Source organism: Synchiropus splendidus, chromosome 3, assembly GCF_027744825.2.
Source record: "Synchiropus splendidus isolate RoL2022-P1 chromosome 3, RoL_Sspl_1.0, whole genome shotgun sequence".
In the NCBI taxonomy this organism is placed as follows: domain Eukaryota; kingdom Metazoa; phylum Chordata; class Actinopteri; order Syngnathiformes; family Callionymidae; genus Synchiropus; species Synchiropus splendidus.
Genome location: NC_071336.1, coordinates 11,127,668 through 11,153,944, shown reverse-complemented (window position 1 = coordinate 11,153,944; position 26,277 = coordinate 11,127,668). Strand labels below are relative to the sequence as shown.

Sequence of the window (26,277 nt, the reverse complement as noted above, 5' to 3'; positions counted from 1 at the left end):
AACGTTACCGATTATTTTCATTTATTTTTCTTATTTTTATATTTCTACCTACTGATGTTCGTTGCTATCATAGCCGCCGGCATAAGTGCTCGGCGATCTGTTGCCAGGAGATTGGCAGTTATATCGCAAAAAAAACAAAAAAACAAAGATCTTACGAACTATTTTACTAAGAACTGCGATGAAAGGGCCTGCTTGTAGCAGACGAAAAGACAGAGACCAGGAAGCGAGTCTTGGAAGAAACCATTATGTATTTCTTTTTCATTTAGTGTGCCTTCCAATTTTGTTTATTTTATTTTGTGAAAATTCCATCTCACAGAATTGTATTGCACCCCTATTGTTAAATGAAGTTTTCTGCTCAAGGTTGTAAAGATGCAGCCAAATTCCTCTTATATTAAACATTTGTCCTCATTCAGTATCAGCTGCTTGTTTGTTGTTAGATGCATGGTGTGGAGTTTTCCAGACATGATCGGCTTGTTTATCCTGAATGCTATAAACATCTCAATACAAACTGATCTGTTATTCTGCACACCAGTCATCACTGTCAGACATTTTTGCATTTCTCCTTTTTTTTTTTTCAAAACCATAATACTTTTTTTAAGCTACGGTCGTAAATTTGTTCACATACAGTTCTGCTTCCTCGTATCCATAACTGATGTCTGAAGGCGTTGATGAAGCACACTGGCAGAGGAAAACAGCAACATTATGCTAATACCTGTTCATCTGTCTTCCTGCTTCTCTGCACAACTGAGGCAATTCAGTAGGAGTCGAGACAGAAAAATGGCAATGCTGCCGGACATATTTATTTGAGAAGGATCAGAAGAACGATCACATCTGTTGAATATTTATAGATTTAAATCTTTCTGTCAGCAAATCCTACTTTGACTGTAGAGTTGATGGCATCACCAATGGTGCAAGATTTTGAAAAGTTGTTTTTTTTCCCCTATAGTGGGTTCCATGCTTCGACTGTCCTGTGTGTCTGTGTTTTTCTGTAAACTAAGGTGAAATAGTTTTTCTGTGAAGAAAGATCAAGTGGGCTTGTCCAGAAGAAAAATGTGTCACTGAAACAATTCAGTGATGATATTGTCTGAAAGAGATGCTCATCATTCTGGGGGAAAACACACACTCAGAGGTCTGAAATAGAAAGTGAAATGAAGATTTCATAAACATGTCTGTATTATAGTGAAATCTTACTCCTGTCGGGGTGGTTGGGCGTCCTCCTGGTCCATTTTCCAAATGTCATTTGTCACAGCTGCCAGGTTTCACATATTTGGGAATTAAATGGTTGTTGTTGTCGCTTGATGTCTGAAAATGATATTAAGGCACCAGCCAAAGTGTCATAAGTACACCTCTGTACCCGCTGCACACACCCAAAACCCTTCCAGCCATCTGTGTCCCAGATGCATTTTATTGTATTTGAAATCTTCAATTCATTGCTCAAAATACATAAAGCCATCGTTGGAACCACACTTGATCTGCAGGCGGAGGATTTACTCTTTAAGGACAACCATTATGGCTGTGGTTCTGCTGAGCCTCTGACAAATAGCCACATTGATGTACCTGCAACATGTCTGTAAACCTTTTTACTGTATTTGTCATGAGCTTTTTTTGGCAGTACCATGAAGACACCCTTGCTTTCTCTGCCTTATCATAAACATCTTGCATGTAGATGTAAACCAATCTGCCTGGGTCTGATGTGCTCAGGAGCTTGCAGTAAGAGATGGAAGAAAGAAACACTGAATGTTTTGGACTTTCCCCACAAGGTCCCTTTTCTTTATTATTGTGCAGAAATGTTTCAGTGGAGAATGCTACACATTGAGGTTTCTTGGTGACGGTGTTATCTCCTTGGTCCTGGATGTGATCATGACTAATCGTCTTCATCTTTGTCTGAGTTTTTGATAAAAGACGTGGTCTTTAGCCCTTTGTCTTGTTTTGTGTCTTTTTTCATTTTTTTTAAAATAAAAAAAGGCTGATTTGGATCTCATTCTATTATTCTATACGATTGTTTTTTTTCCCTCTTCCTTTTTTTTTGCATAACCACTTGATTCTGAACGATTTGATTGAAGAAAGAAAAAGCTTGACGGAGAAGGGTTTTTGTATCACTGTTATCGACATGAGCTTGCTTGCCTTTTTCATGCTGTGATCTAGTTTTTAATTTCAGATGACAGAGGTGTCAACTGAGGAAAAAAAATGGCATCACCAATGGTGCAAGATTGTGAAAAGTTGATTTTCCCCAGCATGACAGTAAAATACTGTCACATTTTACTGTCATGCACCTTAAAACAGACCCACAGACTGTTTGAGAAGTGGAATGAACTATCTTTAAGTGGTGAGTTAAAACCGTAAAAGTGATGGTCAGATATTTATGAAAAGGATGCTCAGATTCTTTTAATGAGGGCAGGCGATTTCTATTATTTATGTTTTTATTGTTGATGCGGTGATAACAGTTTATGAATTTGTATTTCCCCTGGCTGTGCCAGTCCCAGATACCGGGCGTATGAAGTCCTTCTCACTTGAATATTTAATGTAAAATGTTATTAGACATGACGTTTCAATCGTTCCACGTTGATACTGTATTGATAAACTCAACAAGGGAGTATTGATCGCTTCCTTGGTTTATTAAAATGCATCACATCCATCACAATGGCAGTCGATTATTGTTGTGCCTCTTTGTTTTTCAATTAAAAGATTTAATCTCCTGTTTTTTTTTTTTAGTCCAAAGTACATTCTTAGCATATTTCAGTGCTGATTGTTGATGCTTTATCATTGCATTATTACATTATTCAGCGCTCATCTTGCATTTCATCACAAGCACTTGCCGACTATTGTTGGTGCATAATAGTTTTATACCACCAGACTAGAAATGAAGTTATTTAGTCAAGTCAGAAATACAGAAGGTGAACTGAATCCTGATGAAACGAGGTGTATCATTGGAGCACTTCCTTGTTCAACTCAAGCTCACAAAAGCGTCATCAATCACTTTTACTTTTGCAAACTGTGAACTGGCTGTCGTCGTTTGTCTTTTTCTTGCTCGATTTTTTTGCCACACTCCTGCTTGTGGGGTGACTATGCATCCGAGTGTACATTAACACACGTGAGCCTGAGGGTAATCTTGTGCTACACCTGCTTATTTGTCTGTTTAAGTGAGCTAATTAGTCTTAAATGACCGCTCTCCATCTTCATCAGGCTGAGGGACTGACAGAGCCGGCGGCCGGGGGCAGAGAGAGATGCTGCTGTGTGGCTAGAGACGGACAGCCAGTGATTTACAGTGGCATATGAGGGACCTGGAGGAATAAATACTTAGCTGTCTGTATTTCTTCCATAGGTTTGAGAGACTCATTCATATGTTTTGCCTGTGCACTGATACGTTTTCAAGCTTTTTCTGTGGGATTCAGCATCCTGTCAGGACTACTTAGTGTGGTTCTACTTAGTGGTGTTTCCTGTCTCCTGCTGCTCTGAGACTTCCGCTGGTTCAATGTCGCTGTGGTGTGCGACCTCGTCAGCAGTTTTCTTCCGTTTCGAGAAACTTGGTAGGAAAGGGAGTCTCAAGGAAATGATTGATTACAGAAACGCTGGATGCAAATCTGTTCTTTAAAGCCGCCAATGGAACCTAGGCCAAAGTGCAGTTGTGCTTTGTTGAAGTTGTGAAATGTCGCTACCGACACTGGTATTTGCAGAAAAGTAATTTGTTTGAAAGCGTCCCCCTGAAACTGAAACCTTATTGTGGTGGGGGAGTTTGTGTACCTTGAATGATCCTAGGAGCTATGTTGTCGGGGGCGTTATGGTAGGGTCTCCCATGGCAAACAGGTCCTAGGTGATGGGTCAGACTGAGAGCAGTTCAGAAGCCCTGATGACAACCTTACCAACAAGAATCAGAATCAGAATCAAATTTATTGCCATGGTCAGTGGGGAGCCCACTGACTAGGAAAGTGCCTTGGAATAAAGTGCAAAAAAAACAAATAAAATAAAATAAAATAAATAGAATAACATAACAACAAGGCTGTTCACGAATTCAACAGTCTGACGGCCGAGGGAAAGAAGCTATTCCTGTGACGGGAGGTCCCTCCTGCCAGAGGGAAGAGGAACAAATAGTCCATGTCCAGGGTGAGAAGGGTCGGCTCTGATCCGACCTGCACGTCTCTGGGTCCTAGAGGCATACAGGTCCTGAAGAGGTGGCAGGCTGCAACCGATCACCTTCTCAGCAGAACGTACGATGCGCTGCAGTCGGCTCTTGTCCCTGGAGGTGGCGCTGTTGTACCAGGCGGTGATAGAGGAGGTGAGGATGGACTGGATGATGGCCGTGTAGAACTCCACCAGCAACTTCGTTGGCAGTCGTAGTTTTCGTAGCTGCCTCAGAAAGAACTTTCTCTGCTGGGCCTTCCTGATGAGGGACCTGATGGTTGGCTCCCATTTGAGGTCCTCAGTGATGGTGGTTCCCAGGAAGCAGAAGGAGTCCCGGGATGGGCGCCAACCTGGAGTCAGGCCTGGGGTTGGGGCTCGAATGCGAGCGCCTGGTGGTTGGGCCTCTGCCTATGGGGCCCGGCCGGGCCGAGCCCAAAAAGACAACATGGGCCGTCCCTCCTGCGGACCCACCACCCGCAGAGGGAGTCATAGGGGTCGGGTGCAAAGAGAACTAGGTGGCAGTCGAGGGCAGGGGACCCGACGACCTGGTTCGTGTGGACATGGACAGGGGTGGGTGATATGGCAAAAATATCATATCACCATTATTTTTTAAAATCACAGTAGCAATTTTATCATAATCTCACATGTATTTTTGAGGCTAATTTGTAAATTTCTGCTCATTGTTACAATTTCTGCTGGAAAAACGGTGCATAAAGAGAAAAAAATCTGACAAAGAGAGGACAGATTTTAGCCAACAAATGGGAAGAGTGCAAACAAACTCAAGGGTAAGCAGCAACAACAACATTCTGATAAGAAGCACTATTGCAATGTAGAAGAAGCTTGCCATAAAAATCGACATACATTTCATTGGCTGATCAAGATCAATAAATTGAAGGTGCTAAATCGATCAGACAATTGATCAGTGTAGCTCTACAGCTCTGGTAACTACGCGTTTTCAGTCATTACATATTACTAGTAATTTGCGCATCAACTTTTGTCAAATTAAGTTGGTGGTGTCCACAGTTTTAACTGCCATAAATAGCGACACGCAAAAGTGTGCCCGCTTGTTATAGGCTGTTGTTTTGGACATTTATTTTTTTTGTTGTATAAAATGGGATAGTTTAGTGTTCATAATTCCTGTTATAACATTATGCTAAAGAACTGTAAAATACACACTTTTGATGCTTTTTTTTCATTTTTGAATTTGTGCTTTGCATTTGTAGCCTACTGTAGACATAAACACACAAGCATTGTCTTGGCCATAAGTTGAACTCTGACCTTTATTTTACTCTTGTTTTCTTATTCAAATAGCCTCCATTTTGACTGTACACACTTCCTCACTTGCACTGCAATTCACCAGAGGTGAATCAGAAGTTTGCTGGAGATACCTAATCTAAAGAGGAGTCAGGGTCTCACTATATCATTGTTTATACATGAAGGTGAGTAAATCTGTGTGTAATCTGTATGTTTTTATGGTTGCCTCAAAAAATACACACAGAACAATTAACTATCCTTTGGGCACTCGTGTTCCTCCTCCTCATTCTTGCTACTGCTATTTGTCCTCGGTTAACCTTGCTCCCCTGCTGATACTCCTCTGGACCTTGCCTCTGATTCTTTATTTATGTTGCCTCAGGCTTATTGAATCTGCCCCCTTCTTCCTCAATCATTCTCTTCTCCTTCTTGACCTCATCTGGAGGTACTTGAGTCCTTAAAAACAGAAGTGCATGGTCTGCAGTTTTCCTATGGTCACTCAGGTAGGAGGGGCAATGTTTTGCTTGTATTCATAAACAATGATATATGACTGTTACTATGCACTCATTTTTCGCAGGTGTACTGCTGAAAGTTGTTGGGTGTGTGGCGAATTAAAGGTGATATATTTGCTCAGTGATGCGTTAAGTCAGTTAATTTGTTCTATGCTTCTAAATGATCTTATGGGAAACCAAAGATCTCCTTTTAAGAACTGAAAGCTGCATTAATTATAGGCTGGGGATTTCTGTGGCATTTTACTTAATCTGTGACCCTTGTAAATTAGCTTTATGGAAACAAGTTATTTCATAGACTGATTACAATTTGGTTTACTGAAAAAATAAAATAGAAAAAAGCCCTACTTGATCTAATTGGTGCTTTTCCACTTCACAGAACCCAATTGGTACACACATCACCACGTTTTGCGTCTGCCATACTATGACTTTGATATAAACCATTGTGTTGTCATTAAAACGACCCACTTAATGTGTCCAACTACTCTCTATCTTTATGTAGTTTATTGAAATTCCCATTAAAGGAAGAGCTGAGTAGAGTAGTTGCTCTTGAGGTGGAAAACCCTAACCCTACAAAACATGCAGTCTAACCGTTTCTCGTGGCTCATTGCAACAAGAGAAGAGAGGTGTGGGACACAAGGCAGCTCGATAGACATACCACCATTCAATCATTTTAAACGGGCCAGTTTAAAGGGACAGTCAGTGTTTTAGAAGTATTGCATCTTTCACAGGTGGCTAAAATGTTCCCATTTTTACATCCTCACTTTGTCATCATCAACTGACCGATGACATGCTTGTGGCGCTGAACTCAAAGATATAATCAGCATCCTTCTGTCACTCACTGAATGCCATTTATTTTTCTAATCAGGCAAGCGACAACCAACTTCATTAACATCACAACACAGAAGCCCATGCGGCTGTCAGTCTCCTCCAATCGCTCACCACCTCCTGCTATTGAAGAAGTATCAGAAAAATAATATATTTCTAATAAATCAATATTGATCAATCAATAGCAGTATGATAATGTAACAAAAAATGTAAAAATGATTCAATAACACATAAACTGTGAGTGACTGAACAATGTCATCATTAATCCCAGCATTTCCCCCACAAGCCTGCCCCCCCCTTGAGGGACTGCAACGATTTCATTTTAAACATTGCGCAACATTACCCACAACATGCTAGAAAGTTACCTTTCCTGAATAATAGCTCTTTAACTTGTTCTTCGATTAAATCAGCTCAATAACCTTTGCATTTATTTCCCATTTGCATGGCAACGTGTCATTTCCCTCTCCTCTCTCTCTGCGCGGATGCATCCTCATTGTCTGTCGCTCACAGCACTGTCTCGAGTCAATGCGCGGCCATGTAGACACTGCACACGCAACATCTCTGTCCACAGAGTGACTCCGCTGTACACAAGACACAGCCAGTGCAGCCAGTAGAAAAGCCAAATGTTTAATCTACTGTATTGTGGCTGGCTAATGTTTAAGAGCCGACTCGTGGATTTATTTCATTTTCGTACTGTGGAAGCCGCTCGTGATTGGTCAAAATGTTCATATACATTGAGCAAATTAAGGATGGAGGGGTGACGCATGCACAGTACAGATGTGTGTGCACAGCACAGAGAGGAACAAGACAGACAGACCCAAACCATGGTCCAGTTCTTTTGATGTCCAGTCTCTTCAACTGTGTAATGTGACTTCAATATCAAGATGGAACAGTGCCACTTCAATTGAATGTGAAGATTCTCAGCATATACTATTATATTATTATGATCAATTTATTATTATACATTAAACATATATTCAAGAAATCTGTACACTTCATACATTATGAGGCTATTATTTCATTTCACAAATTTAACATCCTTCAATATAAATGATGCAAATTCCTATTCCTACCTACCTGTTTTGAATGGTTATAAACTATTAGAGCGGTCACTCTAGCCGACGTCTACCGATTTCTAGTTCTCCATCCTCCAAGCACGAAAATCTAGGTGGAAACACTGAATCCTGGTCCTGAAATTGACTTGGTTCAGACTTGTCCATTACACCCTGCAGTCTATCACTCATTTGCAGCCAATGTCGGGGGTGTTCCGTACATTTGAAAGAAATTGAAAGTGTCGATTGTGGTCCGACACTGTCCAGATAGGGCTGTACCATGATGTGGAAAAGATTACTGAAGGCGTGCCAGCTCTGGACCTCGGATGCTCTGGCACCAGTTGAATATACAGTGGTTGTGTTGCCGGCATGCTGCAATTAACAATCTCACAGGAGACGAATATGTACCTAAAAAGTATGGCAATAATATGGGTCGTCAATGTTTTTCTAAATGTGAGCAAAAATGATCCCAACCCGACCTCTCTAGTACTTACCAGAGTCAAGCTGTTTAATTGAATCAGGATCATATGAAAGAGTTGTCTCATTAAGAAATGTGTTGCACTGTGTGGTAATGAACACATACATGCCAAACATGGCATCAAAAGCATCTTCAGTCTCTGTCTGCAGTCAGATTGTGTGCTGTTGCAGCCAGGTAGCTTTGTTCAGCATTAATGTCCTACTGACTTCAGTCAAAGCCGCAGCAGGAGCTCCAGTGCCTTGCTGTTTGGACCTTAGATTTGTTTCACCGGTTGGGAATTATTAGTTTTTGCTGAAAGAATCTTGTATGGGAATATGTGACTGAGTGCTTGTGCATTTTTGTGAAACATACAATTTGTACCTAACTGTAACTTGTCATTTGAATACGGTTGATTTCAGCTCCAATTACAGTGCCAATGCTCACCGCAGTTTTAGCAGGTGACGGTAAAGCTTGAATATGTTTTGATTTTGCTGTGAAAGTAGCTGCCTGTTGATGCATGCTGCATGTAATTTAGCCTGTGATTCCTGTACTCACTTCTGAAATCTATGTAATTTGTGTCTGTTGTGTAATTCAGGCTGGGCCAAAACACTGGAAGGGAGCTTTCTCATGAGCATTTGTTCACCCACCCTGGTTAGGCATTCCTGGCACCACTTGCGATTGAATTTAGCACCTTTCAAGCTACCGCATGTACAAAGCTCTGTTTTTTGTTTTTGACCTGGAGTTGCTGGACTGAACTTCTGTCTTACATTTGTGTAAGGAGAAGTCACAGTGCGTTTACATGAAATTCTACCTGGTCAATGTCTTAAGAGTGAAATGAAAGGTAGAAAGAAAATGAGGATATATACTTCGTCTATTCTGATTAACATATTTATTAGAGCCGGTCCATTCAATAGAAGGCCACGTCTTGCACTGTGATACTGTATATCCAGCTGATCAGCGTAAAAATATCCTCTCCCCTCGCCTCTGAGGCACACTGCTTTACCCTGGGCTGGCATTAATAAAATCCAAATTTGCATGAATTACCGTGACCTAAATGATAAATTAAACTGTAATTTCCATACATTCTGTCCAGTAATCCCCTTTGGATTCCTGTTAAGCCTTTTTCACGGGTTGGAGCCCCCAGTGCTGCGCTTATCACGTGCTGAAACACCAGAGGACTGTTGGAAGGATTTCAGTGGACCCCTTGGGTCGATGGGTGTCTGGGGACAAACGTACTCCTTGTGAAGTGTAAACATGAAAGTGTGGATGTTTTTCCAGGTCAGAGAAGTATCATTCTCTTCTTCTGTAGTGATGTAGAATAGACATTTTGGATACTGCCATGCAGCATGATGTGTTGATGATCAAACACTTTGCTGGTAAGTGATGATTTAAAAAATTGGCTCTTGACAGAGACAACCTATATGTATGACCTGGTGGACAGTGTGGAGTTTTTTGTCACTCACATTCCATCAAATCCAAATTGTACTTTGAAAAAAAATAATTTTAATTTGTTTTTATCTATATTTTGGTGATGGAGAGATAGAGAATCTCTGCATAGAGGGGAAAACTCGGCATACACGGTCAAAATCCCAGTAGAAGGATCCCTACACTGTTTAAACGCTCGGGAGAAAGCTGTCTTGGAGTATTTTATGCTTGATAAACAAATTATCCATTTTTAGAAATAGTACAGTAAATGGTTATTATGGACACTGTTTATACTCATTTGCAATTTATTGTCAGCTTCTTTTTAATAAAGTTGGCTGATTTCCTCTCAAATTGTGCCCTATAAGAGTAAGCAATCCATATTTTTATCCTCTTAAACAGATGTGGGCAATTACATTTTCTAAGGGACCAGGTTACATGTTGTGACTGTTGAGTGGAGCCATCAAGTCCAGAAAGGAGGGTAAGAGAAAACTGAAAATCAAAATCAAGTGATGACATCATGTGTGATTTTGAAATGCATAGAATAATGTTGGTTTGTTATTGTATTTAATTTAAACCACATTCCATTTACAAAATTCAGTGTGTCTCATACATTTCAAAATCTATACATCATTTCTGAGGTACATTAAGGGACAATAAATACTCCTAAAATAGCCAACGGAAAAGTAATTTCAGTTGCTTCATAATGAACAAAAAACAATGCACAAGACAAAACGATATCAGTTTTACTCTAACTCCAGGAGGGCCACATAAATATTGTCAAAGGGCCGCATTTGGCCCCCGGGCCGCACTTTGCTTTGGTCTGGTCTCCAATATTGTGTAATTTGTACGTCAAGTTTTTTTTTTTTCATGAAATGTCCCTTTTTTATTTGAGCAAAAACAATTGAAAGAAAAGTTTTTTTTTAGATGGCTCAAAACCAAAGAAAATGGCTAGTGAGCCCCTGTGAGTTTTCTCTTGGTCTTTCAGCCTCTACTGTCAGGGGTTGACTGTCGTCACAGCTCTTCATGTCGTCTTTTATCACATCCATGAACCCCAATGGTTTTCTTCCTCTACTTTGGTACTACTCCGGTACTTCCATTTCAGACTTTCTTTATAGCACATGTTCTCTGACTCTGACAGCCAGAGCAGGTGTAGACAACATTACCCAGGTGGCAGAGGTCATCATGTCAAACAGGTGGAGCGATTCTGTAAATGGCACGATATGGAGCCTTACATGTTAATCTTAACGTATTTGTTTTCTTTTACTCGTGGCTCCGCTGACAGATGCACTTTTTAAGGTAAGCAGGAATACTACATTACGTTATCCAACCGTGGATATGGCTTATTTATTCTTCTCTCATTCTGTTTGCACTGGATTGACTGATTGACTCCTAAAGAATGCTTCGCTGGTCTCCGGTGCGTTGACAAGTCATCACAGTTAGACTGCTAAACATTATTAGTTGTATTCAAACAATCCTGCAGCCTGTCAGTAAGATGACAGATGATTTCGCTCGCAGTCAGATATCCTCTCTGCGTGATCTCGGCTGGCTCACGTGTCAGTGCATCTTGCCGAGCGGATCGCTTTACTCAACAAGATTCCTCACAAATTACCTCTTCGCCTCCCTCATAGTGTCTCCATTGCTAACAAGATTATAACACCACTAGTGCATCTTGGACTGTGCTGTCATACATCAAACATGCTTCAACATTTGACTCAGTCGGGATTTAATTAGAACCTTTTTTCTATTGCTGTCTGGTGCAGCGGCAGAAGCACTGTATGCGGTACTGTTCATTCCTCTATAAACCTGTAAATGGAAATTCCAGCAGTGCGGCTGCTGAGAAGCTGTTACATGTTTGGTTTCATGTTCTCTGCATGTCAGAGGCTTTGTTTTCCCCACAATGAGTTCAGGATGGAAGAGGGCATTTTCAGAGAATTCTCCTACTGGAGTCAGCAATGTCAGCTGAATGCGCTTTATTAAAAAGTATCAGCTTGGGAAAAATTCTATATAAAGACAAAAAAAGGTATCGTGCTGAGTTATTGCTTTGAGTCGCTTTCGTTCCGAAAATGTCAGATTTCACTTTAAACTCATTGGCAAGTTTATTTGTTCCGGGGAAAGGAAAAGAGTGGTTTAGCTCCCTTGCCGGGCCGCACGGCACCAGGACATGGCTGTTGTTATGGTATAATAGCTTGATTCCTTATCTGTTTGGAAGCTAATGCTTTATTGGTTCCATGGCGAGACCAAACAAATAGAAATGGCATTTGGCCTCGTGTGGTTTACCTGCGTCTTTGAGTTTGAATGGTTATTCCCTTCTTTTTGTTTTATGTTTAGATGGTAAATATGAAACCATTCCTGGACTACTCTCGTCAGAAAGTCCAGAGGAATATATTTTGCAGTATGCTCACCATTTATATAAACGTTGGCATATTTTCATTGTTAAAAAGCTGACTAAACCCAGTAACTGGAATTTGCTGTTAAAACAATTGATAAATTCACTTTTCATATGCAGTTTTGTCCTTATTAACAAGCAGACGATAAGGATATGACCCATCAAGTTTTGGACCATCACACTGGAACTTTTGGGAATCAGAATGTCTTGTGCTAGGGATGCAGTTCAGCTGTTTTATTTCGCAACTGTGGACAGTTGTTTGTTTCCAGTCAATGCTGTATTATACAGGCTTATTGGACTGAAGATTCCATTACAGATATGCCACCATGTGTGTTGGAGCATAGGCCGACCTTGATAATACATATGCTTCTGTGTAATTAAGGTGAAAAATGGTCACTTATGACTATGTACATGCAAGGAATACAGAGGTATTTGACTTGATCCACCGATGGGGATTTGAATCTGGCAGGCTTTGCTGTGTATTTTTAGCATCGGTCAGTTGCAGGACCACATGGGCATACTGAGGGTGTGTGAATGAGAAAGTGAAAAATAGTTTTCACATTGTGTGCTGGGTACCTGAGATGGATACTGCAACTGCACAGACGGTTGGCCTCTGGGGATGCATCACTGTAAGGTGTTTATCATTTGTTGAATCTTTGTCTTTTTAACCTCTATAAAAACGGCTCCAACGATGAAGTGTATTTTGCGCTAGATGCAGGCAAGACAAATGCGGTGCGATTCCATACTAAACTGCAAAGTCCCAGCGAACGCCTGGTATTTTGTTCATGCTTTCTGGCGCTTCATAATTTTAGCTTTTATTTAGCGGAGGAACATCTGATTTAATTAAGAGGTAGATTAACTTAACTCGCATCATCAGGATGAAAGAAAATAAGAGTAAATACTGATGCTTATTTCAGTAAAGTCGAAGATTATTACCCGATTATGAATTGATCCTTTATGTGCTTGGTTCTGTATTTGACTGATAAAGATCTGCACCAGTAATATTGGATTGTTCTTTTTGTTTTTCTGCCGTGCGCCCCATTGTAAATCTTCTCAGTCAGTTTCTCTCAACTTCATTTGTGTTGACTATGAAAATGACCATAAAAACACATTCTCTCACTTTTACTTAGCTGTGAAATATTTGTAGCACCTAATTTATTATTCTCTTAAAGCCATAGCAGAGGTCCGTCTGAATTTTGTGTCTGCAGTTCCGGCTTGTCTCTATCAACTGATCATCGTTTGAAAGATGTTACTTGAGTCCGGAGACTACTGAGGACTCCTCATCCGTCATATCAACGTCCCAAACATCAAACCAGTGTTTGGGATCAGGGCTGCAGTGTTGCTGGCTGGAGACAAACCAGCTAGTCTATGCAGACTGCACCAACCACGTAGACAACATGGGGCATGTGGGTAGCAATGAAGACACTCCCAGGCCAGGGCTGGTCACACGGAGAGAGTTACAGTATATTCTCTCGAGATGCAATGGTGGCATCATTCACACATTTTTTTCTGTTGGCATGAGAACCAGTTCACCATCTTCTATGGTGGCACAAACAGTCAGGCTCGTGAAACAATGTGTGAAAGTCAGCAAGCTTGCCAAACCTCATGGCACCACGCTCCTGTGTGTTCAACTTTTTGTTTGAGGAAGTGGAGAATGCATGCACGACAAAAATACCAGCCTCTAAACCTGCAGTGCGGTAATCATCATGAAGGTGGTACAATTGTGGTGGATAGTTGACTTGTTGAACGTGTTAAGTGGAAGTAAATTCATTGAGAACTCAGCATGCTGCCATTGCATTGTGAGGGATGTTTTTATGCACTAGTCCAGTAAACTACTCTCAACGTATGCATGTTCAGGACTGGCGTCTGTGCTGAATCTAGGCACCGCACTTGCCAGGAATTCTCCTTCTTTCTGTTCTTCAGACACAATTGTTTTGTGGTATTATCGCCTTAGCACTTCCAGTGCACCCACTCCAGCTTTTCTCTGTCCTGCTCTCCCCTATTGTCCAAAGGTGTGAAAATCGTCCTGCAGCTGTGTGTCCTGCTCAGATTCTGATTCAGATAATGTGTGTTCTTGGGATGAACAGTTATGGTTTCCCAATTCATTTTGAAGAGATGTTCACGATGTGAGTTGAAATTCACCATTGAGTGGTGTGAAATATTCGATGAATAAATTTCCTCACTTCACATCAGATCTATGACCTGCAGGACGGCTGAGCAGCTCTTCCTCATCTAGTTTAGACACATTTCTAGGTATTCGGTGACCCCCCACAAATGCTATCTACTGGTGTGTATGGTTATTTGACATTCTCCTGCTCTCGCTTCAGTCGCAGGAGTTAATTAACAACCTGATGATGAGCAAATGAAGGAGGGAGGCTGAGCTCTGAGAGGGAAATTGAATGAAATTGTATCGTGTTTGTGGTTGAGGGTTTCTGCTGGGGTCGCGTTTTTGCCCACCCTCGCCTCCGGTCGTCCCTCTCTCACCATCCATGTTCAGATCTCACCCATTTGCGTTATCTTGTTTCTCAACCTAATTATAAAAATCCTTTCTCAATCTCTCTCGTTCTCCAAAAACAATATCCTCCCCCCAGAACAGAGAGATTAAATCCCCTCCATCCTTCTTCACTTCATCTCCAACCACCCTTGCATCCTCAGTGGAATTTTCCGCTTGAATTGACTAAAAATTGCTACATCCGTTTGAAATATCGGACCACTCATCACTCTCTCTCACCACATCTGTTTGCAGACGAGGCCCATTCTAATGAAATTCATATAAAGCAAGCTGGAAGTCTCATTTTCCTCCCTCTATCGTCATCTGCCTATTTCTGTCTTTTACTCACCTTGGTGCTTCTTTTATTTTCTCTCTCACCCTATTTACCCTGACTCCATTGTCCTCGCTGGGGCTCTACTATCCATCTGCTTCTTTCTCTCTCTCCACAAAGACAATCTCTTCTTCCTATTCTTGCATTCTGCTCTTGTCTGTTTGTGTTTATTCATCCTTTTGCATTCTCTCGCCAACCATCGCTCCCACTTTCAGTTATCCTCCCACATTTTCATTTCCTGCAGGTTCCACTTGGAAACGTGTTGGCTATATTTCCTGTAATTTATTTAGACACTGTGTGTGCGCGTGTGCATGTGTCCCTGTGTGTGGTATTTTGGTGGAATTAGTTTTACAGATTGAGAAAAACACATTTCTGCTTTGCTCTTTACCAGTTGCCCTGCAGCCATCTTGAAACACAAGCACACTATCGCATGTGTGAGCTCACGCGCACCATCACACACACACACACAAATGCGCACTAATGAAGTTATGAAATCGAGTGTCTTTTCTAACGGAGTGTTTGTGTTTTGAGGCCACATGTGGGAGGTGCAGAATTTATATGAAAGAATAAAATGTGAAGCAATATGAAGAAGCCAAATTTACATTATTACATTTTGTTCTTCCCTTCCTCTCCTCCTAAAGTCTCTATCTGCTTCCTTCCCTGTGCGTTTTATAGCTTTAAATTGAAGTTGGTACATTTTGAAAATGCGTTTCTGGATGGGTTGCCAAGAGGTAATCTAATGTCAGCTTTTGGCTTCAGAAGAATTCACTTGTTTTGCATTTTATGTGCAGAGCAGGAGCTGTGGATCACTCAAATTGGTGTTTCTAAAGAGAACAGCAGTCACATTTTTTTTTTTTTTTTTTTATCATCATGCTTCACTTCCATAAATTTGTCAGTCTCAACTTTCCGGAATTCTCTGTCGAGCTTTCATCCAGTCGCCTCAGTGGTACCAACCACCTTACCACTCATGTCATATACAAGAGACAAAAGAAAGTACTTGTTACAAGCTTGTTTTAGAACTTCATTGTGGAGCCTTGTTGGAAGCATCAGTTATTTGCTTACGTGTTGGGAGTGATTCAGTCTCCAGCTTTTACTGGAGTGACTCCAAAACCATGATGTTTGGATCTAGTGTAATTTGGTTTGTCTGCCTCTTGTCGATAGTGAGCATTATCCCAAAAGGAAACCTTTTGTGTTGTAGTGTTTTTGCTCACGAAACTGCGTTTCTTCTCCTCATTATGTACCACATCTCAATTAGGTCCCTAGTGTCTCTTGACAGTCCTTTGGTCTTGGAATAGAATCGATTTAAGCGGAAGAGTTTGAATCCATAATGTTACTTTACAGTCATTAATGTTTGAGGTAAGAATAACTTTCTTTTAGGGCCTGGGCTAAAATGTGTTACTGGTGCTGAGGGAGCATGAATACCTGCAAGAAAGTCAAGTATTATTGACTTGTTTCAATCAATCTCATTTATGTCTTGGACGTTTATGATTTTGCTTTTATTTCTATATGTTCTGTCTATAAATATGAACCCACCTTGCGAATATTAGACTGTTCATGATAAATCGCCTGTCAGCCCATCTGTAGTATTTAATTTCTGTTGGATCAATGACAAGCTTTTTCTGTCCCAGTGATATTTCCTGTCCATTTAAAACTCACTTTGGGGTATTTATGGTTTGAAATCGTAGTAGTGTTATTTTGTTGTTTGTTTGTATTATTATTATTAGTAGTACTAGTAGTAATATTAGTACTGTATTTGTGACTGGGAAGATATGTTTTTGCTGTGGAAATTTTATGAAAGTTTTAGGATCTATTTATTTATTTACAGTATTTGTATGATTATTGGTGGTGGTGGTGATTAGTGGTAAATTCCTTCAACTCCCCACTGTTCATCCTTCACCTGATAACTGTTTTTCTGTCTTATCTGATGTGGGTGTCACTTATTTTCTTGTTAATGAAAATCAGTCAGTTTGTCTTTACAGTGTAAGCAGCATTTGTGATTATGTTCTGTCAATTCAGTGACCGCGCAATTCAGTGACCTGACCATGAAGACTTCTTCTCTGGTGCAACACACCAAACATTTATCTTGGCAGTGCCTGATCACAACTGAAGCCATGGATTCTGTTTTCAGCACTTATAGGCTGCTTCCATGTTAATGTCAGTAGCATCTGAATCATACATGTTGATTGATGTAGTATTCAGGTAAGATGGGTTAATGTCCAGATGATGGTACACACTACTCTAATGATTTGTGGAGCCAAACACACACAAAAGTTATTCTTTTCTCTGACCAAATCTGCTGAATGGGTTGTATAAACATATGGTTATTTTAAAAAATAACACCTGACTCCACACTTGCACTTGATCTGGTCCTACTACGTTGAACTTATCCTCTTTATGAATGCTCCCTTCTCCCTCCATATCCTTCGACCTCTTTATTTTCTTCTTCTGTTCCCTTTCATTTCATTTTTTCTATCCCTTTCAAATGTAATCTCCTTTACGTTGCCTTTTCCCCCTTCTCGACACCCAGCTTTTCATCCCCTTCCATCCTCCCACAGCTTTCCACTCCTTTATCCTTGACTCCTCTGTCAGGGATGCTGAGCTTCCCTCTTGTCTCTTTATTCACTTTGTCACCCAGCATCTCTTGACTCAATCAGCAGATTTCATTTTATTGTGCTGCTATGTCGTTTCTCCTTTTTCATGGATGTGATGAGCTAGCTTCCACCCCCTTTAACCCACAACCCCCCACCCTCACACTCCTCACCCCAGTTTAGTTCTGGGCATAGAGCCACCCCAGCTCCTCTGCTAACAAGCTCAGAGAGAAACTGCGGAAAATGATACACAATTAGTCCTCAGTCTTGCGCACGTGTGACAGATTGGGTGTGTGTGTGTGTGTGTGTGTGTGTGTGTGTGTGTGTGTGTGCGCGCGTGCGTGCTGACATTCCCTCAGGTTCCATTGTAAGCTTGCTAATGCACTTTTCATGTTTCGTGATGGTGCATTGAAGGTCTGGGGACTGGCCAATCACCCTGGATGTCATAAGTGCTTTCTCTAATTTTCTTTCTGTAATGCATTGTGAGAGTATTCATAAGATATAATGAATTATTCAAAAGTTTCTATGAGATTTTTGTCACACTGACATGGCCACCACCTTTTTTCGAAAACCGATTTCATTATTGCCAGGTCAGAGCAGTAGCATTAGCAGCTCACAGACTACATTGCAAAGTGCCGTGACGAATTTCAATTTGTCTGTCAAAATACAATCAAATATACGTAGCTGAGGTCCCACTGTCTGGTGTCGAACATTTCTGTGAGAGCAGCTCGACTGACTCTTCAGTGATTTCTTGGTTTTCATAGTATTGATTGTTTCCGCCGAGGTCAACTGAAGGATTCCTTTTTTTAGCGTGACGCTAATGAAATACATTTAGATAGGCGAGGAATACTGCACTTAAGTCATCGGAAGTTGCTCTGAGATTTTCAAAACCGACACTGTCTCACCTGGTGAATATTGACTGTAAGTAATCAAGCTATCATTTCTGAAACATTTTTAAATCCACATGTCTGGAACTCCATGCAGTCTTTTTCAGCAGCTTTATGCCTCCAAACCAGTGGGTAATACAGAGACACCAAATACATGTTTATAAATCATACTATTTTTTACTTGAAAGTACAAACACATTAAAAATCTAACTTGTGGTTCTGATTCTGATCAACAACTGGACTGGACAGCCACAGTTGGACAACTCAAATCATTTTAAAAAGCAATCCTGCGCTGGACGCTGCTGTTCCTCTCCATCATGAGAAACTCTCAGCAGGGCAGTTCTGTGCTTGTGAAAGTGATTTTCAGAACTCCAGTAAGTGCATCGAAGACCACTGAAAATGTCACATTCTGAAATGGCACAGAATTTTCTTAAGTCTTGCATATGAGCTGTTGAAAAAGTGAGTGATCGCTGAGCTGACTTCAGTGGTACGTTCTTTTAACATGATGCCCATGCACATCCAATACTGACTGGAACCTGATATGGACGAGTCAAGCTGGTGTCCTTAAGTCCTAGTCGTGCCTCAGTATTTCCCCTCTTTTCTTGTGCATGTATGTCATAGGTCAGTTCATTATACACCCTCTCTGATTTCAATCCTGCATAACTCAAGGCTGACAGGATAATTAATGTTAATTAAGCCTCATTTTAATGAAAGGCTATTGAACTTTGGTCACCTGATAACCTGCAGTCACCCTTGAAGTCTTCTCCTGTGATCTAAAACTAATATGTGATGGTATTCCAGCTCTTTGGGCTGCAGAGTGTCTGTCTTTGTTAATGCTTTCCAGTTTCCCAGCAGCTCATTCGTTTGTAAGGATTTTAATTGGTCGTCTCTAAGCTGTTGTAAGAAGAGTCCTTAAGCAGAGAAGAACCTCTTGAGTAACGGGGAATGATCCCCGATTTAAAATTGAATCAGTGGGTTTTAGAAACCTCAGTCATTCTGTGGAACTTGATTTTTTTTTTTTTCCATTTTCACTATTGTCTCTGTGAATTGTCTGCTGTGAAGTCCGACTCTCGCTGTTGGAAGTGGACATAATTGCCGTTTGGACAAAGACCATCATCACCTTAGTCTTTATTGCATATCTTAAGTGACTCCGCTGCAGTTCCCTGCTTCTTGAGCAGCTGTTTTTATGCCAGTAACTTTCTCCAAATTCATCCCTTTCCTGGCTAACTTTGCGGCAGCCTCCTGAATCTCAATGCCCTGTGATGAAGCAGCAAAGACATCAGCCTGACTGTGTTGAACATGAGCGCTGATAGTTTTCTGTACCGACTGAGGAGCCCGACTGGTTTTATCATTGGCCACCGTGCCTTCCAGACTTGGCCATTAAAATTCATGGGGAAAGATGTCGATGCTTACTGTGCACAGCTGCACACCTCGCAGTCACACCACCTGAATATTCACAGCCAACAGACCCCAGCGAGCGGGGAGCCAGCTAATAGTGAACTAAAACTATTCTGGTGCTTTCATTCTTTTATTAATGCAGAAGGGTGGGTCTGGTGAACAGAGGGAAACAAAGAGGGTGGGGGGGTAGGGGAGGTTAAAAATAACCTCACCATGTGTTCATCAGGCCCAGCAGCTTTACGTTCAATATTGTGTATATTTGCAACACCCACATGCTGTCTTATTCTGTTTTGGCATGACATACATAATTCCTTTTTAGGCAAAATACTAGACCAGGGGTGGTCAACCAGTCAGAGGCTAAGAGCCACATTGTTTTACTTTGTTGCTGAAAAGAGCCACATCCTACAAATATGTAAGGACAATGAATAACAGGTGAAACACATGCCATACGTTTAGTTTAGGGAATGATAATTTGGTGAAGAGCCGCATGAAACTGGGAAAAGAGCCGGGTTGGCCAGGACTATATTATACTGTTAGAACAATAACTATTCATGTAATAATAAGGTGCACAGTGATGAAATTGTATTTTTATTTTTATTTTTTCAAAAAGTTGTATTTTTTTTTTAAATCAAATTTGGTCTTGATGTCTAAACTGTTTTGTTATTTTCGACAATATTTTAAGCAGGTACGTTCCTCATCTCCAATTCAGAGCAGAGTAAAGACGATGAGTTATTGTTTTCTATGTTGGCTTGGATTTATGCTCATTAAGCGACGTTGAGATTGTGAAACTGCTCTCAGTCGTCCCGTTCACAGCCTGAAGAAGTGACAGAATGATGAATGATGTTGGTCTTTCCCTTTCTCTCTGTTAGTGTTCCATTGTGTAGCTTTACCTAGTAGTAACTCACATTTATTCTAATTACAGAAGTGGTGATGAATCTCATTTTGCATCTTGAAAATACACTTCTCTTCACTAAATTGTTGCATCATGAGCTTTTAATCAGCTACTTTATATAACACGAAATGAGGCGCAGTTGTTGCAGAAATATTATTTCACTTTAAATAGCAGTGTATTAATCATAGAGTTTGATGTAAATCAATTTCAGACATACATACACTTCAGTGTACATGCCCACCATCCCAATAGTTAGAAGTTACTTTAATGGGCTTTAATGGTCAACTTTAAGTTTGTTGCTGCTGCAAAGGCTTTCATGACAATGATGGACTGTTTTTGTCTCCCTCCAGTGTGGACCTGGTGCATGCTCAGCTGCATGTGTGCGAGGGGCGAAGCCTGTCCGATTTAGGCCTGAAACAAGACAAGATCCGAGTGAATGGCTGTGCCATTCAGTGTCGAGTGACCACTGAGGACCCAGCCCGTGGGTTCCAGCCCGACACTGGCAGGATTGAGGTGGGACATTTTTTCCTTTTAAATGTTTCTTCTATAGCTGGTACGCTGTGATAACATTGAAGCAGGTGGAAGTGGCATTTTGGAACTCGTACAACTCAGTAGAAAACTAAGAAGGAGTCTTTTGAGCTGGTGCTGCTCTGTGGGCAACTCTGCAGTCTACAGGGTGCAGACTCTGGAACACACTCCAAATTTAATCATCACTGTCCCATGATCAGTTTACAGGAAATGTAATTGAAATATGTTCATGTGACAGACAGATAAATTCCAGCAAAACAACTCCTTCGCGATAGTTAAAATTGCTATCTGTCTTTTTGGCTCGTATAGAATAAGCATCTAAATAGAGTGAGAGTGTCGTAGCATTAAGGTGACCCAAGGTGACCCACCCAAACCCTCACATAACTTGCCTAACTTGCCACTAGCCTAAAATTTGGCCTTTGCTGGATGTGTATGTAAACAGCCCCTGTACACCATTAGCAGGACCTCAGATATTGTCCAAAATGTTAAGTGAAAGAGGTTTGTAATTCAATACTGTTGACATTTTAATCAAAAGGCTTTATCTTGTGGTGATGTCTTCTTGTAATTCTCGTGTTCCTTTTCTTTCCAATCTAATCACTAACTAGCTGCTATCTACTTTTGTCCTTCACATGACTGTCGCAGCCCACCCAACCTCACCCACCCTGGGGTTCTTCTCCTTCATTTGCCTGCTCACTATTAGCGTTTATTGGTATTAACCGTGTCACAGAGCTCTTTCCGAATAATTAAATGGAAATGAACGCCTGTTAGGATCAATAAAAGCAGGCAGGAGGGAATTAAAACACCATCTAATGAGAACAAAATGGCTGTTTGCACAACGAAAAACAAATCGAACCTTGTGTGAAAAATAAAACATTCTGCTCGCGGGAAGAAATAAAACACAAATATGTTCAATTCCCTAACATTTTATTGGAAGTCGTCAGAAGAAGTTGGTGTTTAGATTACTGATTGTTTCCCCACCATCCTCATCTGCTGATGGAGATGTGCGTCTCCTTGAAAGTGACCTGAGTCGATTTGCACCAGTGGATTTCCAATTAAACATCTAATCTGTCTGTTGGTTCAGAGCGAGCAGGCGGAATGAAGTTTTACTGTGCACACATTAATTTCTGTCGTCTCAAGTCCATCGCTTTTTTGTTCCGTGCTTCGTTGTTTTTTGATGGATGCTGTGGAGTCCAAGCGTTTTCGTACATTCCTGCTATCAGCTTGAGAATGTCTGAGAGAATCCTTGAAATGTAAGCCGCTGAAGTGTAGTAAAGTTTATGGCCAACCTGTTGGAAGTGTATAACTGAGTGCCTTTCGCCTCCTAACATGAGCTTCATCGTGTTTAACTTGCACATTAGCTATAGAGCTTGATCCTCAGTGAGAGATTTGGTGTCAAGCAACCATCCTGATAGTCCAGGTGGGCCCTGCTTGTCTTGATTCAATGACTACATTGTTGGCTTATTCCCTCAGAGTACTACAGTTCCTTTACCTTAAAAACTAACTAACTTAAAACTTCTAAACTAGTTGGAAGGATTTCTTCGACTTTTTAATCAGCCATTCCCATATTTTGGTGATGTGTGTGGCAGAGTATAACAATTTGTTACACTGTAACAACAATAAAGAAGTCAAGATGTCCCATGACATTTTGTCTCTAAAGCTTAGGGAATTCATATCCATACACTCCTGATTTTATTTCACAACACATAGAATATAGAATGTATCTTGGATTCCCTCAAAATATCTAGCAGGGTTTTTGATTATGGAAAAACCTCATGTGGCTTCAGAATTGTTTATTCCTACCACAGGGCTGCACAGTCATTTGATGCAGAAGCACTCATAAAATAGCATCTGCAAATATTGTTAATCTTTGTTTCAGAACCATTCTTTTGCCTGCTAAAATGGATAATTAGTCTTTGATAGTCTTTCGATAAGAGATGTTTACAAAGTGGACAAAAAGTGTTGAATATGTATGATTTACATAAAGTCTATTTTACTTTGCTGAACTTTTCTCCAAAATGTCCCTTTACCCACTTAATTCCTCCTCCACCTGAAGTCCCACTACCTCTTTCCATCTGTTGCTTCTTATCCTCCTCCCTGCTCAGAGCCTCCACCGCCTCCCTGCGCCATTCAGCTGCACAGCCCAGTTAGGAAACATGTTGACAGGGTAACTGCCTCCTCCATCACCATGCAATATGGATGAAGCGAACATCATGGTTGCTGAAATCGAACCATGTATTCATTTATTAGCAAAGGCTGGATGCAAGGTCATCAGCTGCTAATGGCCAGAGAGGTAGGCCACATGCTTCTGCTGCAGGGGTCCTATCTTCCCACTGGCACTGCAGGAACTCTCTTCATTAGCCATGAGTGTGAGGGAGAAGGCATTGGTGATGAGCAGAATTTATAGGCGGAAATAATGACTGACAATACACCGGCAGCAGGAAACTTTGAAGCTACCTCACATCGAGGATGTAGAAGCTCAAAGGAGAGATGGGGGAATGACATAATGATGCAAAATGTGCATGTGGCATACAGGGTGTGGTGGGAAGGCCAACAGGTTTTAATTGCCCCCTGGTGGTTTTAGGAGTGTGTTGGTCGTCAGACTCTTATCAACCCGCTCAATAAGCTTCAAACAAAAGCTATCTTTGAAAGTTTGGTGGTATGGTTTCCTGCTAAGCAAGGGAGGTGGATACTGTCTTCTGAGGCATTATGAGAATCTGTAGCTAAGATTGGTATTGTGGCATTTAGACTTGCTTTTCTCTCGCCTAAAATACAGAGGAATGTCAAGATATTTCGATTACAGAAAATACTCAAATTTAACAAAACATGAATTGTACTATATTAAAAGATGGTGAATGGAAAAACACATGCTCAGTCAGGTTTTCATGTTTTGTGAGGACATTTCATTGATTATTATGCTTTCCCCAGCCTTCCCTCTAAACCACTCAGTCGAAAACAAATGGCTAGCCTTAACCACGACTTAAAGCCAACTTAAATTCAATTATGATGTTTTAATCCTAAAATTGAGACTTAACCTTGTGAGGACCGGCACACAAGTAAAATAAAATCCCCCAAATACCAAAAAGTACTAGGCGTGCCCCACAAACGGCAAGGACCCCACAAGGTGGTGTTTTCCCCAAAATTGGACCTCACTAGGTTACATATGCTTAAACACACACACACACACACACACACACACACACACGTGGAAGTGTAACAAAATAGTAGCCTCAGAAAACAATATGAAAATAATGAAATAATATAATTTCTTAAAAAGTCATCGCAAGTAAGGCTCATCGACAGTCAGGCTTAAAATGGAAAAATTTGGACCTATCTTCTAGGACTCATTTTGAGATGAAATTCCATGAAAGTGCATTTCGTTTAACTGGCCAGGAGCGGTGGTTCTAGCCAAATTTTACTGCTGGGACCAAGAGGTTTACTCAAGGCTGCACATTAAAAACGACCGCAAACTGATACTCATAAGATAAAACCTCAATCTCAACATCATTTATTGTGAACGCAGACCAAAACCTGCTGTGAAATGTCTCCAAACTCAACACCTTGGTCGATGATATATGATGTTAGATTTGGCAGACCCACAGAGAGTGCCGGGTATATCGCGGAAAAGAAAGATCTGACACATCTGTTTTCAAAGACTGCAGTAGGAAGGACTGCTTGATTCTCTGAAGAAAAGAAAGGGCTGATCAGAGACTTGTAAATCATTGTAATTACACTGAAAAAGTTTGGCTGCTCTCAGTGTTATATCTTGTATTCATTCAAGCGTCTTCTTAAAAACAAAGGCCTGTTAGGCCTCCTAGCAAATATACAGTTGAAGCAATTTACTGAAGGCACAATTCCTTCCTTTCCTTTCATATACCTCTGGCTGGGATAATGACATGTCTGCTTGCCACCGTCATTCACGTTGTTACGTTGTCGCATACTTGTGGAGCTGTTACTAGAAAGACTCATTATATGGAGATCTTCTCTTTGCTGTCAGCCGATGCGGTAATTCGCTGCCTCATGTCCACTGCTCCATCTCTTGCATTTCCCACTCCTGCTCTCCTTCACACCTCCTACTCTTTCTACACTCTACACAACAGACCGGCAGGTAATAAGACGATTCCTGCTGCTCCTCCCTACCTCACTGGGCCGCTCATTTTCTGCTCTCTAGCTCCCTCACCTACTTCATCTTCTTTTCCCTGTTCAGTCTAAAGTGATGTTTACTCTCTGCTCTCTTTGTCTGAGGCAGTTGAGAGGTACCGAAAAGCGTGTCCAACAGTTTGAACTTTGCATGGATCTGCATCTGCTCCCTTTTAAAATAAACAAGACAAACACTGCCATCCCTTGTATTAGTGCGAAAGAGACTTGAATATGCAAACTATTTCTTTCCCATCATGCATTTCTTCCTGTTTGTCTCTTTTAGTAGAACACATTTGCATTAGTCTCTTGTTGTATTCATGATATTATGAACAACTCACTTGTGTATATGTGTGTGTTTACGGCAGAGAGAGAGAGAGGGAGGGAGAGAGAGAAGGAAATAGGTTCCTTTGTAATTAGAGCAATCTTCCACACATTATGCAGATTCTTCAATCAGCTGCAATTGGGGTATCTGATTGGTTAAGAGGCGCCTCCATTTCTTGACCGAAACTTAAAAACAGTGGAGCACAGTTTCACTACCCACTGTGCATAATTCAGTGAAACAAAACAACACACCGGGAACTACTTTGTCTTTCTCAACATGAATATGAAAGATGTGTCGTCTTTGCTGGTTCATCTTACTGAAGATAGTGAAAATAGTGAGCGGAGCAGAGTGTGTCTCGGAGCTCATCTGGCCTGCCTGCCTGTCTGTATCAAAAAGCGTAATGGACTCCAAATGGATCAAGCTTCTTTGATCATGGCTTCATTAGAGAGGCGTTTGGGTGAATTAAATTTAAGTACTTACTTTTTAAAGCTAAATTGACTCCGCATGTAGTGCATCATTTCCCATCTGGGGTTGCCACTGCAAGTTGCCCTCCTCCACCGTAAACCATCTTTATTGTCCTCCCTCGACACACCTCTTAATCATGTCTTCATTTACTGCGTGCATGAACGTCAGTGGTTTTCTTCCTTTTCCTGGAACCAACATTTCTAACGTTCTT

General features: G+C 41.0%; 1 protein-coding gene across 1 annotated transcript in view; it reads left to right on the top strand.

Annotated features, from left to right (window-relative positions):
* LOC128755270 (pyruvate carboxylase, mitochondrial-like) overlaps positions 1-26,277 on the top strand; it is a 174,878-nt gene that overhangs the window by 41,933 nt on the left and 106,668 nt on the right. The window contains exon 11 of the mRNA XM_053858484.1: positions 20,965-21,127. Coding sequence (XP_053714459.1) covers positions 20,965-21,127 — 163 coding nt within the window. The remainder of the gene's footprint in view (positions 1-20,964; positions 21,128-26,277) is intronic.